At 30.0% G+C, this 18,070-nt stretch overlaps 3 protein-coding genes across 3 annotated transcripts; 1 reads left to right on the top strand and 2 right to left on the bottom strand.

Moving 5' to 3' along the window:
• Positions 1-220: 220 nt before the first annotated feature.
• APC4 (anaphase-promoting complex subunit 4) lies at positions 221-10,145 on the bottom strand. The gene is made up of 4 exons (XM_040712471.2): positions 9,388-10,145; positions 7,662-8,137; positions 6,303-7,543; positions 221-488 (listed from the first exon to the last, which is right to left on the bottom strand). The coding sequence occupies exons 1-4, from the start codon at positions 9,771-9,773 to the stop codon at positions 294-296; spliced, it is 2,298 nt and encodes a 765-aa protein (XP_040568405.1). The 5' UTR covers positions 9,774-10,145; the 3' UTR covers positions 221-293.
• A 3,166-nt stretch (positions 10,146-13,311) lies between these two features.
• Adk2 (Adenosine kinase 2) lies at positions 13,312-14,714 on the top strand. Its single transcript, XM_040712388.2, has one exon. The coding sequence runs from the start codon at positions 13,581-13,583 to the stop codon at positions 14,598-14,600; it is 1,020 nt and encodes a 339-aa protein (XP_040568322.1). The 5' UTR covers positions 13,312-13,580; the 3' UTR covers positions 14,601-14,714.
• A 1,187-nt stretch (positions 14,715-15,901) lies between these two features.
• LOC121117870 (uncharacterized) lies at positions 15,902-17,113 on the bottom strand. Its single transcript, XM_040712389.2, has 3 exons — positions 16,970-17,113; positions 16,665-16,890; positions 15,902-16,151 (listed from the first exon to the last, which is right to left on the bottom strand). Exons 1-3 carry the CDS (start codon positions 17,040-17,042, stop codon positions 16,067-16,069), a joined length of 384 nt encoding a protein of 127 aa, XP_040568323.1. The 5' UTR covers positions 17,043-17,113; the 3' UTR covers positions 15,902-16,066.
• Positions 17,114-18,070: the final 957 nt, after the last annotated feature.

Below are 18,070 nucleotides of genomic sequence, written 5' to 3'. Positions count from 1 at the left end.
CTGTATCTCAAAATAAGCATTTTGCAAAGGATTAATTTTTTTGTAGGCAACTAAATTTGAGTAAATAATGATCACATGATCGTCGTTTCGTTTAAAAAAATGAACAAATGAACACGAGTTTTTCAGAAATGAACAGATGAACAGAAAAAGTGTGAACTGATTCAAGCCTGGTTAATACTATAATTAATCAAAAAAATAAATAAAATGAACTCCAAGAAACTGAAATTTTCATATTATAATTATAATACATATAGTCATCAAACCACAGATTCAATAATCATTTATAGAAAACATTAATAACTTGTATTCAAGTCAGAAGAAATGTTTGAGTTTCCAAGAGTAGTATCGTTTTCGTCATCATCGTCATCGTCCTCGACTTCCATCTCATAAATCCGTAATCGCTTTCTGTGGTTAAAGATAAACACAGCCACTTTCCTTGGACCAGAAACAGAGAACTCACAAATATTTTCCAATTCTTTATAACAGCCCTAAATAAAAAGTAACATAATCCATTATTAGAATTTAGGATACATAAACTATAGTGGGCTGTGGTGGTCAAACAGGGTATATTTTTGTATTTGGATGGTTGTCTCAACAAAATACATTTTTCAAATGTTTCATGTTAGCATTGCAGGTCTTAGTTATCAATTTCACCTAGGCAGTATTCATTTGAAAATAAATAACATCTCAAATGTTTCAACACAACCAAAAAATTGCGGTGTACCCATTTGACCCCATCCCAATGATAAAACTCCCGTCGTCAAACTTTTTCGTTTGATAACTATATTTTGAGACAAAAGTTGATTATGCTTAAGCTTATAATTTTGTGTAGAAATCAATTTTAAAAATAGAGCTACTGTCAATTTTTTAATATGAATAAATTAATTTCATTTTATTTATAATAGTTCCGTTTTACCCCACGTTAGAAAATTGATTTGTTGGGTAACCTAATTAATATAAGAAAAATTCCGGAAGTTATATTATGTTCGGTATTGAATGAACTAATATAAAAAGGTTTTTGTTTTTTTGTTTTGTTTTTTGGTTTTTACAGGAACTTAAATCCATTAACGCTTATCGTGATCATATGAACACGTCCGTTATCTATAATCTTAAATGAATGTCGGATTAAATTAATGTTTTTAATTTGAACATAGAAGTAAAACCCTCATACTTTATATTTCTACAAAAAGTATCATTGAAAAATTTCAACAGTTCATAATAATATCTACCGTAGCTAATATAATTTTTAATAAATCGATTATTTGCGCGATAAATTAAAATGAGCAATTATTTTTTGCCGGCTGCAATAAATTCCATCCGAACGCTGGATATCAAAAGTTTTTAATCCGGTGTTGGTATTTCTTGCTCGGAATCTGCAAGACGAAAGAAGCTACAGATTTGCATATGACTTGTTGAGGCATCCATTTTTAGTCATGTTTTTTTGTTGTTAGTTTGCACTTTTTTGCACAAAGGTCCACATAGGCAGTTTTGTCTGTATGTCTCAGCATAATGATTATTATTTTGTTGAAGTGCTATTTGGTTCACATCTTTTTTATTTAGTGTTTAAATTGTATTTATTGTTTTTGATTTTAATTCAAGGAAATTTTTGGTTAAACTAATTTTATTTATTGTTTTTGGATGTTTTGTTAATTAATTCTGGATATTTTAAATGTATTCAGGATATGCAGTTCCAGTGTTCTTTAAAAATAAAAGTTTATTGATCTTCAAAAGGGTGTACTTGAATTATTATGTCATTATCATTATATAAGTTGAAAATGGTGTGAAAACGGCAATATTATCGCTTATCACAATAATTTATGGGGCAATTCATCACACAGAAATATGTGCTATCGTGACAAGCCTACTATTCACAAATATTGACCAAATTAACTGAAATAGATTTGGAATACTCTTCTATCGCAGAACTTAAATAATTATATTTTGTACTACGTTATGGTTTAAGATTAAAAATGCAGAAATTAAATAAACAGTTTTAATATGTACTCATATCTGCTTAATGTGATCATATGGACAAACCCTTTTTCTCGCCCAAAGGAACGCCATTTTCGGGGGAAATATTTTTCTCTATTATTTACATCCTAAATTAAAAAGATTTATTCACAAATCTTTATATATATATGTATATACCAGCCTTACTGGGTTAATTTGGATGATTTTTTTGATTAAGATTTTTTCCCCTAATATATTACTCAGAAACATACAATCACTTAAATAAATCTATAAAACTTTTGTTTTATGCAAAGTATAGACATTTTGATAACCTATAGTATGGGCTACATTTAAATAATACTTAAGTGAATATTTTATCATTTCTGAAAATGTTGAAAATTTATTAATTGAAAATAATAAAAACAAATGGCGTATAAGCGTTGTGTACTTATATTAGTTTGAAAGCAAAGTGGCAGTGGTGCGGTCTTGCAGCAAAATAAGTACAACTCCCCGAGTGATAATATTATTTATAGACTTTGGATTTGTGAGCGACCGCTCAATCGCTCAAAAAACTACTCATTTTGACCTTTTTGTATGAAAATTGCTCATTTTTCTAAACTGGTATGAAATAAATAGAGAAAATTTGGGTCTAGTTAGATTACACAACAGCTTTTGATGATATTTTTGAGGGAAAATCCACTTGCAAAAACCCTCCATCATTAAACTATCATTTTGGAGGTAAAATTATATATATGACGCAATCAGCGTTATGATTACATGATTGGATATGAGAGACAGCAAGATTCCGGTAATAGCCAATTAGAGGAAAGATAAATCTTGGTGCAAAATTGACAGTTCAATCATTTCCCTTGAATCTTGCCACAAATGATAAATAATTTTGCGCCAAATTACGAAATCCTTCTATTTATGCAAAAAGTTGTAATCAGGTGTGGTGATGATGAAATGCCTCCATCTAATAAGACTCTTGAAGATCATACAAACTTCATATTTGCTCCAACTTCTAATGTGGGCGTGGAACAGTCTTTTAGTATGTTTAAAACTATCTATTCAGTTCGAAGGGAAAACGGTATCCTTTTAAAATCTTGATTTGTCCATGTAATATGGCAAAATTTATGAATACATTATAATAAAAATATAAATCAACACTTATTATTTTAAATTATCCTTATAAAACTGTATTTTTATTTAAATACAAATTGCTCAATTTGATATTTAAGTGTTCTTTTAAAAAATTAAGTGCTCTTTTTTTGCTCATTTTCACCAAAAAATCCCTCCTGAATCCTAAGTCTAAGTATTTGCTATAAAATATAGATATATTACTCACATTGAGGGCAATGTGAAAAATTTATGTTACGTCCTCAATCTACAAACTGTCACACCACCTTGCGAATAATATATTTTTAGTTTCCAATTGTCCTATTGGACACCATCCTATCCTAGACCAATCCTACACCAATGGGACAAAATTATGTTGTCTTGGTTCATATTCTTTTCTTTTTAGAGGAGAAATGAATCTGCTATTTACAATCAATTATCGCAATATGATGCAAAAAATTTGATTTATACAATTTGCAAAAAAACAACAACGTGCATTTACATCTGTAGCATTTGTTCTTTATGTCATTTATAGAAATACAAATTATCTTTTATGAATCAAAATAATAACTATTCCATAGTAACAAACTAATTTATTTGCATGAATATACAATGGTGACATGTTGAAAGAGATAAATAAAACTATTATATATGCGGATTTCGTTTATATATAAATATCATTCAATATTTATCTAGTTCTTATTTATTTATTTTTCTGAATGTTCTTATTCTTGGTGAGAGAACGTCTAAGTATTGAGTAAGTAGCTACGTGTGTATGTGGGAATTATCTTCTATATTATTAAAGTAAAATTTGTATGCTCTTCGAAGCCTAATAACTCCGGTCTATGCCGGATACTACTACTAGTTATAAATAAAGGGTAAAGACAGTGCGCGCTATACGCGGTATATCAATTATTTATATGGGTTTTTATATTTAAGTAATCCTTTTAGGGGGCAACTCTATTGCAATAGTGGAAAGACTGTTTATTCAGCTAAGATCCTTCCTTAAAATAAATCGTTCTTATGTTGATTATTTTGTAGGTAATTAGTCAATTTATATTTTTCATAAACCAGTGAAATTCAAAAATGTAACATCAATCCAATGTCACTTTGTAAAGTCTTTCGGCCGAGTAGATTTTGAATATTTTTTGTATGGATAGAAGATATAATTACTTCAATGGAAAATATATTTTACCATCGGACAGAACTCTACCCATACATGTTCGAAAGTATACACCAAACTAATATGATCTAAGTACATAAAATTTCAGCTCTAGCTTGAATTTGAAAGTTCAGATCCAAATATTATTTATAAACTTTTCTCTCTCTTTTTAATTAATTATTCAATTAGAAAGCTATTTTTATCTTATTTTTCTTTAATTTGTATAATTCATTCTTTGGTAATTAATTAATTCACACTTTTGAATGAAGAGATTATGTATAAATGATACTCAAAAAAGATTAAAAACAATAATCATAAAAAAAGCTTTCCTAACGATGGGAACGGGTGGGTCGTATATCAAATCCTTGCAAGATTTTTAATACACTTACTTTCCCTCTTCCAGACAGAAGATTAAAATAAATTGATAATTGACATTTAAAAAAGGACTCGCGACTGCAAAATACTCAAAATGGGCATCAATAATTTCGGATACCTATTGATTTATGGATCATAATAGACGTTTGAACAGGGAAATTGCAATGGGATGGTCATTGGCAACACCTCCATTTTTTGAAAGACAATAACAATGAAAATTTGGGTGATTATGTTGTGATTAATATAGGACGTCATTTTTTTAAACAGCCTCCCCTATTTTTGAATTGGTTCCGGCGGCCCTCCTAAAAACATAAGCATTGGAATTTGAATAAATAAACCTAAACCAGCCAGTATGTTAACTATTTTTTTAATTCATTTATGGATAATGAAAAAATGAACTTAATATATTAATATCATTTTTCGATATTATTATTCTTGTTTAGGCTTGCGCCGCTATTTTCTGAAGAAAAAATATATAGAACGAACACAACTGTGTCTATCTGTATATGGGATATTCTGCGTCTAATTGGACCACAAAAATGACAATTCTTATAGATATGAAAAAGGTCGAAAATACGGTGAGCGTAAAATTATAAAATATGGTTACTCCGAGAAACGAAATATCTACTTAGATATATATAGTCATACTTGCATCCAAATACGTTTGAAATTTAAGATATGGAGAAATCATTAATACAAATATCACAGTTTATCAAAAAATATATTTGCTTATAGAAATTTACACTCATCCGTATTTCAGCCCTTTTCACATATCCAACAATTTAACACCTCACTCTTTCAGAATTGAATGAAATTAAATACATGTAAATTTTGAACTACAAACGACAAATTAAAACATTTTTTGATATTTTTTTTAAATTATAATTTTAAATGGAGACACATTAATTAAATTTTGAATTTCAGTAATCGGATGACAATCGACAAGTAAAGAAAATATGAATACATTAGCATTTTCCTCTTAACATCCCTTGGAATAACGTAGGGGATTTAGTGACAACTGTACTTTATGGGCATTTTAGCTATAGAAGTATTTCACTATTTAGTTTTATTAAAAATAATAAATTAAAAAAAAGAAATATGAATTATTCAAAACACTCATAAATCGTTTTCATGTCTCAGAATGCTCAAATCTTTAAACCCAATGCGTCTGTCAAAATCAACAACTCAGAAATGCTATACAATACCTTCAATTTACTCGTTCTTAAATTTAAAGTCCTTCATTTAAAATTACATAGTGACTGCATTGGGAAATAGTCATTTCAAACATTAATACATGACTATTCATTGCTTCAATTTGAACAAATGTGTATTTGGAAACAAAAGGGTCAATATTTTTTATTTTATTTTTGTACTATCTTTAAAAAATATTCAATTATTTTATCTATTCATTTATTCTAAGGACATAGCTTGAAATTTGATGTTTTTTTGTTTTAATTTGAACACTTGGTTCAAGAGATACAAGGAGAAGAATTTTTAGTGTGCACTTCATGTTTTACAAACTTTGCAAAAAAAAGAAGAGAAATTTATGTATAATTTGAGAGTTGATCATTGGGAGTTTTTTCGACGAAAAAATATTTCCATATCAAATTGTAACTATTTCTGAGATAGCTGGGTGAAAACCGTTGGACGATTTGTTGTAAAATATTTCATATAGTAAATAAATATAAGTATAGAATACCTGTCCAAATAAATCGAAAATATTAACACTTGATATTGACTCTAGACTAAGTTCTGAGTTAGTTTCACCGTCTAACCAAATGTTTTTGAAAAATCCACACACTGTTCCGAGAGGAAGTTGTACTATTTTTTGTTTTTCTTGAGACTCAGAAACGAGAAGTGAAAGGATGTCACCGGTGTAGAAATGACAAGACGTGATGGTATTATTTCCCGCGTGGATTTTAAGTGCCTTCAATTCATTGATCCCTTTTTGATTGGATACAAGTCTATATAGAAGCAATTCATTGGAGGAGTATACAACCCCATGAATTAATCCCTTATCCCAAACATTGAACTGACTACAGCGAACAGGAACTGAATCCACCAATTTGATTCCATAGTTTTTGCGAGAAATAGGGATTTGAGCTATTAATTGACACTTGTCTGTCATATTGTGCTTCATTTTAGTGAAGATTTTATTCAAAGTAAGGTTCAAGTTTATATGTTCATCAATGAGAGACGAATCTTCATTCACTTGAGTAATTAAGGGGAAATCAGTTAGCCCAGATTCTTTCAAGAAGTTGTACCAAGGATTTTTACTTCGATCTACAGGCTGATAAAGTTTACTTGACTTTATATATTGACCGACCTTCTCAAGATATTTGTGTTTATATTTGAGAAGAGCCGAGTACCAGGAATCTTCTAATCCATAACTGCTGTCTTCATTAGGACGAGAAACAACAGCAAACGTTTTTAAAAACTCAGCAATAAACTGAATATCTTGCTGGGACACCTTACAGAGTTCCTCTGATACAGTTTCCTCGGATAATTTTAGTATTTCTACATAGATCCAACGGAAAAAAGCTTTAAAATTTTTCATGGATTCATCTAGAACCTGTTGAAGCTCAATCCCTTTATTCCAAAAGCCAAATGCAGCCTTGAGGGTTTCATCAATTTGATATTCTTTAATACCGAGGATTTTGAATTTCTCGCTAGCTTTTACAATACCAACGATTTCAGCTAAATGAAAATTCAAGGACTGAGAGACTGTATGGAGATATTTTAAAACAAGTCTTTGTACATTTGAGTAAGATACTTCTATGGAATGGCCTAGCTTTTTAAGACCCTTTTCTGTAAGTTCCTGAAGTAAAAAGTGTTCTAATTCTGCAGATGGAGTTCCAAACATCAAGAGTTCTAAGAAGTCAGCCGTCATACCTCCTTCAGGAAGTTGTTTCGCATATGAAGCAAGCTTTGTGTCCATTTCTGCAATAAATGTAAGATTACATTTAATCAAATACTGTATTATTAATCAAACTACTTAAATGCTTGTTAAGAAATCAAAGACAATGATTAATATATTAGTTCTGCATATATTTATTACCTATTAGTATTTCCTCCCATGCTTCTTTTATATGTTTAATCGTATCTGACATGTATTTCGTAGTTCCTGAAAGAATGCAATATTTTTCTGACAAAATAACAAGTTCCTTAAAACACATCGAGATCAGTGGCATTGAATAAATAACTAAATCCATCTCATTTTCTTCTTCTGTTTTCGAAACAATGATACTAAAAAAATTCAAGTCATGTGAAATGGCAGCATCTCTGATGCTAACTACATGTCCTCCTCCAAGAATCTCTCTTACGTCCATCCTAGAAAAATAGAGAAATCCATTGAAATATAAATTAACCACACCATCCTTGGTTCCTGATATGAGAAGGGTCTCAATTCCTCCCGAATCCAACTTTTTACAGTTTTCTGTTTCCTCTTGAATTGAAGGATTATAACTATATGCCTTGGTTAGATCAGGGAATTTATTTAAAAAGGTCCAAGGAGAGTCTGTGCGATTGTCATGCCTATAAGGGAAAAAATAAAATTATATAAAAATGGACATGAAAATAATTTTATCATTTATAAATTATGCAGTCAAAATTTGAACGCTTTAGTGGGAGCCACTAAACAAATATCTGGCCTATCAACACAAAAACAAGCAAGAATATTTTTTTATGAGAAGTGAGTCTGGATTGCATTCATATTGTTTTATTAATTACCTTCTACTTCTAGTAATACATTATTCTGATTAATCCTTTAGAAGAGCTGCAAATTGTGAGAAAAATTCACCGGTCAGAATTTAAAAAAGAATATAGATTCTGTTTAATATGCCATAATATCAGAATAAAATCTTAGTAATCAAACAAAGACACTATAACACGACCATAGCTAACATTCCAAGATATCTCAAGTCATCCTAGCTATTATCAAATATGTCAATAAAATATTATTGGGCCGTTTATATTTATGAACTAAAAAAATCAAATTGTAGATTTCTTATTTTCTTGATTTTTGTACATGATTGATTTTTTGCATTTACTTATTTAATTTCTTGGAACAAAAATATGTTACATATTTTAGTCAACCAAATTTCACGATTAAATAAGTATAAATTAAAGATTTATTAATTATTGAGTCTGATTTGTTGAGTTCTCCAAGAGAGAGTTTTCACTGAATTCACAAGTTATATTATAATTGAAGGAGACGCCATCTTTGGGGCTAAAAGTTGATATTTTTACAACATAAGATAGACAAAATTTCAGTAAATTTTGAATAAACTCCATCAAATCGTTTTTAAAACAAAATAAAACTTAATATCTGCATTTAATGCTACTTGATACCACTGATATTTGAATTAAATCAAAATTAATTCTGAAAATCTCTTATAATGGCAAAATTTGGTCATTTTTTTTAATGCATTAGGGACGGTAAAAATATAATAATTATAAAAAAATATCTTATTGTTTCTATTATAATCGTTATTTTTCATTTACAATATAGAAATAAGATTGTATGACGATGTAATAATATATTCTAATACAATTAGGTTCTGATATATAATAAAACTAACCATTAAATCGATAATTTTTAGTCTTTTAATTTGTTGGTCCCATTTTTATATCTAATGGGTTCCTTATATTAATGGAAAATGGGATTTATTGTAATAAAACTTGGTTTTTTAGACCCCCAAAATTGCTGGCATCAACAATGCTAACGTTAAATGAAAACACCCAAATATGAATTTCGAATACAGTAAAACTCTGAGAGCGTATACTTTTTTTGAGATGGAATGGAATCTGAAGGATGATGATATTCCTTGAGAGTAATCCACTTAAGAAATGAGAGTTCAGAGCCGGTATCAGATGAGCATAAGTCCAACTCGTGTATCGGCACATTACTTTCCATATCAAAAATAGAAATTTTTCCTTTCGTAGAGTATCCAAGCGCTAAAACCTTAGAGTCAGATCTCCATACAATATCCATAACAGGATCTTGCGTTTGCAAACTCCAAATTTTTTGCCAAACGATGCGATAAAGGGTTACTTCTCCAGAGGAGAAATAGAGGGCAAGGATGTCAATCTTTGGGCTCCATACCGCTAACAACACCTCAGAGTCCACTTTCCGCTCCTCTAATTGGCGCATAGCCACAGCGTTTGACATGTTTGGAGTTTTTTCGGTTTTCCGCCTTTATTCGTAGAGATTTAGTATGTTTGTTATGTTGTTGTTGCCGATATAATACGTCATTGAGCTGTATTGTTTATTTTGATTGACGTCATTCTCTCTTAATTTTTTACATCCGTCACTCAACCCATCTCAATCACATAATATCAATTCCATTTATTAGTTGGACTTCGTGATTTACGGTTTATAAGGATAATTATATAACCTGGACACTTCAAATTCACGCCTGATTTCTTTATTAATACTGAGCCACTATTGTCATTGAAAAACAAGACGGAAGATTATTTGAGGCTCGCAAAGATAATGTGCTTCTCATTATTTTGGTCTGCAATGCCAATGAGTTCTAATACTATTTGGAGGAGCACTAACTCCAATCACGCAACCTGTTGTGGTGAAAAACATCATTATTTTTTTCTCACAAATTTGACTTGGTAAATTCATATGAACTTTGTACAATTATAAAGTTGTAACTTTATATTAACATCATGTAATATATTAAGCAACTCTTCTATTTTGGGGTAATATTTGAAATCCTAAAAAAATTATGGATTGACTTAAGGTATACAACTCAAAATCAAAGTAAATTTATTTTAAAGGATTTTCTAACGTTAAATTTCAAAAATTATCAAATTAATTATTCTTTTATTATGCGCTCGCTCAATTTAAAATGAGCGACGCCCTTTTTTTTTGCTCTAATAGTAGTATTTGAGTATGACAACTCATTATGATGGCAAATAATTTCCTGAAATTTATATATATTATTTATTCCAAAAGAGGAATAGAAATGAGGTACAATAATAAATAAAATTTAAAGATCTAGAATTATATTTAAAATTATAAAAATCTATAAAATGATTCATCCAATGTCACTGTTAAATATTTGATTCATTCACAAAAGTTATTTTTATTCAGAGTTTTCATCTGTCAAACTCTTAACATCGATCCTTAAATAGTAGACCACCTTAAATCTCTTTCAACGGTAGTTGAGGACAAAAATGTATTAATTAGAAAGTAACATTTGTGCTTGATTAGATCTAACGGTAATTCCGCCAAATATTCAAATATATTTGAATAACAATTATTAAATTGATAGGGTTCACATTACCTCATGCAAATAAGATAATATTATGTGCTAATGGGAAGTGGTTCCCAGATTGCGTCTTGACGCAAGTTCAAGTGTGCCGTACGATTTGTGAGAACTATACATAATTTGCAATAGCTTATAATAATCCAAATAATTGGTTTAAGTATGTAAAAAAAAATATTTATTTTGGTGTGCCTGGGGCACAAAAAGTTTGGGAACCACTGTCTTAAGGGAAATGTTATTATGAGGTTTTGTGCACTATCATCCAGTTGAGTCTGATGATTAGTTTGAGGTTGAACACAGGATTCACAAGTTTTTGAATTTATGCTTGCGTGAGATTTTGAGATCTTATGTCAATTTAAGAAAATCGTATTTCATTGGGTAAAATGCGTTTACAAAAAAGAAAGGGTTCTTTTCCTATGTAATCTCCACACACGAAAAGCTGGCGGTGTCTCTGAGGGAACGGGCGTCTGAGTCTTCTTAGAGTGGCCAGCTACATGAACATTAGAGGCAAATTCGTCAAACGAAGACAGTAGAGAGCATACAGCATAGGATTAAGATTCTAGCTTATCTTGAGGCATAACTTCAACAGTCTTTTCTTGCAATCTTTAGAATTATTCTTTAACTGTCAAACTTTTAGATGTTATCTCATACACGTAAGATGCAGAAACGGAAAAAGTAATATAAATTTATATAAATGTGCGAAAATTCGAGCGATTTTATCACTCTTCAAAAAAATTGAGGGTGCTCTCGCTCGTTATACAAAACAATGGGTGCGTTCTCGCTGTCTCTTAAGAATTAAAAATATCTTAAATCCAATGCTGCAACATTTGTAACCTGTCAAAAAAAAAAATTCCAATAAATCCTTAAAATAACCCTTTAAAACCCCACTTCCCCTACATAGATCCCATTGTGAATCGATAGTAGATCCGAAAAATTCCAGGGAGGTCGTATTAGACCAAAATATATTTTACTGAAAGAGTTGATAATTTTTGTACATGAAAAATACAGATGTGAGGATTTCAAGCAATTTTTGTTTCAGTCAATATTTTATTTGGGGCTTTTTATGTTTTCTTAACTGGTTTCAAAGTCTAATTCATTCAACTTATAACAAAATTTGAATTAGTTCAAGTAATTTTGTTAGTATATTTAGTAATAACCTGTTTGTTATACTTTATTTATTGAATGAAATCAATCCAAAAGTATTTAACTTTAAAATAAATCTTTTTCCAGATTATATACAAACTCACAATTATAATTTTACTCAAACACCATGTTCAGAGTTCAACTTCAAACAATTTAAGTAAGTTGTTTCGTAGATATACCAATACATAATTTTTTTGAGATAAGTATTTAAAAGATTGCTAAAAGGGTCTGAAAATGTTAATTTCGATTGATTTAGAGTACTAACGACTTTTATTTAGGTCTGTATCAAGTTTCGAGTTTTTCAGCTAAATTTGCAGTCGAGTCAATTTGTTCGAAGATACGTACTTAACTGCAACTCGAAAATGAATCCCTAGATCTGATTAAGTTATCATCATGAATATGCCAAGTCAATTATACAATATATAAATAGATAAATGACGCTTAAATAATATTGATAATAATTTGAAATGAAGGAGGTTTACAAGATTGAAGCTTTGAATTCGAGTCGAGTCATGGGTCATTTCAATTCCGCTCTCAGTCGAATTTGAAGTTTCAGTTTAATGAGACTTAATAGTGGTACTTGAGTACGCGTTTCAAGCTCCCGGCCGATTGAAATTAGAATAAACAGAGTAATGCTGAAGAATAAATTATAATTGATTAATTCCTTCTTTTTGAATCAATATCTCATAATATATAATAATTATTTATGAATATGATTAGAATAGTAGATTTTCAAAATAAGTTTATTCTTTAAGTGTCTACATAAATATTTGATATCATGTAATTAGTTGATATATTTTTTCAATTTCATTAAGAAGAGGAACTGAATACTTGGGACATTCAATTAATTCTTAGCCTTTCAAAGTTTCTCAGTTTTCTAATATAATATACTCCATTATAATATATAAATTAGCAAAATATTTGCACCTTGACAAAAAGTGATTCCATGTGTAATACAGGATCAATGAGTTATTCAGGATACTTTGATAAAAAAATGCACATAATATTCGTAGATTATATATTAGTATTTAATTTTATTCACATATAACTTAAACAATGGAGTATTCGACATGTTCAGTAATCTATGCGTTAACATTTGTTCCACAAATGTTAGAGTAAATTCATTTTTTTACGCTAGAGAAATAAATAATGAAGCACATTCGTTTTATTTTTCCCAATGGGAATTAATAATATCTCCGGCGAGAAAGATGCTTATGTAACTTCAGTAAAACGTCATCATCAAGCTCTGAGAACAAAATGAGCTGTGTACTAAAAATGAGTTCTACTCCTTCCTGACTATAACTAAGAAGCAGGTTCTTCTATATATAACGAGTCTGTCTATAAATTAACTTCTCTGTGAGTGTGCGCAAGAGCGCTTGAAATTGATGGCGATTTACTATGCAGCATAGTCTATAGAACACCAACGTGTGTTTTGTTTCTCTACAGTGCATCATATACTCGTACATACACGCCATATACTCCCGGCTTTTTTTAAGTATAAATAGCTTCGTGCTCCACTTGGCATTCTCTTTCGATTGTGAATTTAGACTAAGAAGATGCCTCCTATACATATCCTCGGAATGGGAAATCCACTTTTGGATATCTCCTCAAAAGTTGATCCATCCATGATTAAAAAGTATAATCTGAAGGACAACGATGCCATATTAACGGAGGATGAGGCTATTTTCGATGAAATGAAGAACCTTCCTATTGAGCATATTGCGGGAGGCTCTACACAGAACACAATCCGTGTATCTCAGTGGATTATGAAACCTCAAGGAAATACATGCTATATGGGTTGTATTGGAAAGGATGAGAGTGGAGATATTCTTCAGAAGAAAGTTGCAGAGGATGGAGTAGAGGGAATGTATCAAATCCACGAAACATTACCTACTGGAAAATGTGCTGTTCTTATTACGGGAGTTAATCGCTCACTTGTGACCAAATTGGATGCTGCAAATCATTTTTCTGTATCTCATTTAGAGGAGCCTAAGAATTGGGAAGTAGTACAGAATTCTAAAATCTGCTACTCTGCTGGATTTTTTATCACTGTTTCACCAGAATCAATGCTCAAAGTAGCTGAATTCGTCGGGAAAGACCCTTCAAAAACCTATGCCATCAATTTATCCGCCCCATTCATTTGCTCATTCTTTAAGGAGCCTCTCGATAAAGTTTTGGCTTATTCTGATATCGTGTTTTGCAATGAGTCTGAGGCTGAAGCATATGCAGAAGCTAGCAAATGGGATACTAAAGACGTTACAGAAATCGCAAAGAAAATTAGTGCTCTTCCTAAGAATGGCAAACCAGGTCGCATTGCAATCATAACTCAAGGGAAACTTCCAGTTGTTGTTGCCAAAACTTCAGAAGAAGTCTCCTCATACGATGTTGAACTTCTTAAACTTGATCAAATCGTTGATACTAATGGTGCCGGTGATGCATTTGCTGGTGGATTTTTGGCCCAATATGCGCTAGGAAAGTCTTTAGATATTTGTGTCAAGTGTGGAATGTGGGCAGCTTCTGTCATTATTCAAAGATCAGGTTGTACCTTCCCCGAAAAGATGGACTTCACGTGCTGATTTTCATATTATTGCAATATCATATTTCTCTTCTCGCCTTAATTCTTGCCCTATTTGTATTTATTGTCACCTTTGATAATTAATTATGTCAAATAAAATATGTTTTTAATTATACTTTTATTACTATTAATATTCCGTTGTTAAAAATGACACATTTTGATCACCTTTTTTTATTATCCTAAAAGTAAATTTATATAGGAAAACACCAGTAGGTTAACTGATCAACGCTATTAATTTCAATATGTATATCAGATATTGAAAATGACTAGTTTTATTAATTCATTCGATATTCCGTAGGATTACGTGAGCCAATTGTCATTTCTTGATTAATGCATTTAGATTTTTTTGTTTCACTACATCTGAATGCAAAAAACATGAATACAAATATTATAATCCATCTATGCGTAGTATTCTTAAACCTGAATTAGCTGCGCTCTTGCTCCTTACAAATAAATTTATGACTAGAGATATAAAAACACTCACATTTTGAAACCTACGATGATACAATTAAGTTATATCAGGGATATAAAAACTTGTACTAGCTAATTGCGCGCATTTTCACATCTGGACATATCAAAAGACAAAAAGCAGATTTACTTTTTATGTTCGGGAGTTATGTCATTTTGGAGTAACTAAGCCATGGAACTCTAAAATTACAATACTATGCAATGGCATATAAATTTGCTAACATGTTATGCATTATCCAAATCGAAAGTGGACTTATGTAGCTTGAATTTAATCAAAAATTTAAGGTATTGCTGTAATAAATTAATGTAAAATTCAATAATACTTAAAGAAAGTTTTGCGATTAGTTAAGTATGGCAATGATAGATGTAATCTTTTACCAATTTGCAGCTCAATTTGGACTTGTGTCCATATTTTGAAGACTTGTGACTATTTGATCTCACAATCAAAGTCTCCGAAACTTGACCTATGCACTTGAAATAAGCTAGAAAGAAATTTGAGGACACAATAAAAATATTCAAGGACCCAACAAAAATATGCAAAGACTTGAACTGATGAGCAAAGATCTGAAACTCTAGGACTTGAAGTATACGAACTTTTATCCACTTCTATCAATACAGCTAAAACAGATCAAGGAGTTTTCAATAACTACTAAGCCATCCCTGTTTCATTTACTCTTTTCATAGCTGCCTGTTTTTGGTAATAAGTAATAATGTGTGATTAAGGCATATGACTGAGTTGTATAAATTGCTTAATTATTAGTTTTTTATAGATAAACAGGTATGACTGAGTGGATCATAACATAATATAATAGGTATGAAGAGTAAACAACTATATTTTATCACATAAGCCAGTAATATATTTCCATAAATGAAAGAACATTGGCTTAATCACATAATTTGTCTTATATCTGTACGTATTATAACAACTTAATTTAGTTACATATTATATAATATTAACTATTGTCTCATAATAAATAAATTAAAACTATTTAACAAAAATTAAAAAGAATGTATGCTCTTGATGAAACTCTTCCTATGTCGTTTTTCCTCTTTTTTACCCTCCATAGAGCGTCGATATGATTTCCTATAATGATAGTTAAATAATATTGAATTAGCATACAGTTTAATCATGAAATTCTAGAAACCAATTCCATCAGTAAAATAGATAAACCTGTATTTGTTGTTCGTCAACATACAAAAATTTTGAACAGAAAAAAAAGGATAAAAATTATAATTTATTTTTTTACTTCATATAAACATATAGACCAATACTTCATAAACATATTTGAGTCAATTATAGGCATTGTATTCAAATATGTAGGATGAGTTAAGATACCCTTGAGTTTTGGCTATAGTGTAGAAGCTTTATTTAATTTAAGAGACTCATATATGGACTTCAAAATAAATCTACCAATTTTAACCTTTGGCTACTTTAAGTGCAATTTGTGGAACCTCCAAGGTATTCATAAGAATAATTTCTTAATAGAGAGATAGATAATAATTCTTCTAATAATAAAAATGTAGTATGCATTCAATTTTGAGAAAAATAATGATAGCTTGCTTTTGTTTTGAGGGACTACATTGAAAACAAACTTACTTGAGAGGATTAAAATCTAAAAAAATAAAGTTGCTTTCGTCTTCGTCTCTGAACGATTTTTCAAGTATGGAGCTCTGAATATTTGGTTTCTTCGTATTTAAATTAAATAATGGAGCCACTACGAGATTCGTGTTTTTTACAAGCATTTCAATTCCTTTTAATGCTATGAATTTGCATACATTTTTAATGGAACTTGTTGTTGTTTTTTTACGAGAAAATTGAGCGGCTAATGAGGGACAAATTAAAATAAATTTAAAAGTTCATAATCTGGTAAATAAATATTTCAAAAGAATCTTCAAACTTACATCTTCTAACAGATCGAGTATTATCGGTTGAGGATTTATGATTCTTTTTTCCTAAAGAGGGGATCGCTCTCATGATGACGAATTACTTTAGAACAATGTTTTGTATCTACTGAATATTTTCTTGCGTTTTCATTACACACAAATCTGAAATCAAAATATAAGTACCTACATGCTATTTCAAAATAGATTTACTTGCAATTGATTTAAGATTAATCACATATATATTCTGTCAAAAAATACTCATAATAATGGAATTTATTATGTTCATTTATCTAAATAGTTAACATGTTATCATACTTTTAAATTTAATTTGACCAATTGCTTTTCAATGAAAGAGTTTGTACAGCTCATAGTATTTTCTTATATTATGAAAAACGGATGAATTTTATTTTGTATGTAAGAGTTTCAGTCCCGATATTTTATGGGATTTTTAGTGTTATACACTTACGTAAAATTCTCAGGAAATCTCAGAGTTCCGGAGCGTTTTCACGTGACGTCGGCATGGTTTATGTTGGCCATTTTGGGGATCTAAACCAAAGGAAAAGAAATATAAATAACCAAGTTTTATGACAATGAGAGCCCTTTTTTCATTGATATTAAGGAAAATAGTGAATGTTTGCATGTCATAAAGGGACCAAAAAATAAATTGACTTAAACCTTACTATCTATCAAAATTGTATCCCTCTATTCCCTATTCTTATTATATATCTGACCCTAAAATGTATTAAGAATATGTTATAAAGTGAGATTTCCTTTGCTGTGGATAAAAATTAACTATTATAATGGAAAGAATCAAATATTTGTCTCTGATTACTTTACTTTTTTTCATCCATAATTGATCAAAAAAATAATTGTACAAATTTAGCCATTTTGAGTGATTTTTAGTAGTCAATACTTTGATATAATTCAAATATCAGTCTTGATTATTGCCATCCATTAGTACTTAATGCAGGTGGTATGTCTTTTTTTATTTATTTTTAAAGCCATTTGATGGAGTTTAATAGGAGACCTGAACTAATTCTACAGTAATAATGTCATACTTTATTAAAAGCGTCACTATACATTTTTATTAGAAATTTGTTTATCAACTTTGAGCCTCAA

Source organism: Lepeophtheirus salmonis, chromosome 5 (genome assembly GCF_016086655.4).
Source record: "Lepeophtheirus salmonis chromosome 5, UVic_Lsal_1.4, whole genome shotgun sequence".
Classification (NCBI taxonomy): Eukaryota; Metazoa; Arthropoda; class Copepoda; order Siphonostomatoida; family Caligidae; genus Lepeophtheirus; species Lepeophtheirus salmonis.
Note: the sequence above shows the minus strand (reverse complement) of the source record. Positions and strands in the feature narration are given on the sequence as shown.

Coding starts and splice junctions, on each gene's coding strand:
- Adk2 (XM_040712388.2), top strand. CDS start 13,581: ATGCCTCCTATACATATCCTCGGAATGGGAAATCCACTTTTGGATATC.
- APC4 (XM_040712471.2), bottom strand. CDS start 9,773: ATGTCAAACGCTGTGGCTATGCGCCAATTAGAGGAGCGGAAAGTGGAC. Junction 8,138..9,387: donor TCCATTCCATCTCAAAAAAA/GTATACGCTCTC, acceptor TTTCCCTTATAG/GCATGACAATCGCACAGACT. Junction 7,544..7,661: donor ATGGGAGGAAATACTAATAG/GTAATAAATATA, acceptor CATTTATTGCAG/AAATGGACACAAAGCTTGCT.
- LOC121117870 (XM_040712389.2), bottom strand. CDS start 17,042: ATGAGAGCGATCCCCTCTTTAGGAAAAAAGAATCATAAATCCTCAACC. Junction 16,891..16,969: donor TACTCGATCTGTTAGAAGAT/GTAAGTTTGAAG, acceptor GTCCCTCATTAG/CCGCTCAATTTTCTCGTAAA. Junction 16,152..16,664: donor TTAGATTTTAATCCTCTCAA/GTAAGTTTGTTT, acceptor CTATCATTATAG/GAAATCATATCGACGCTCTA.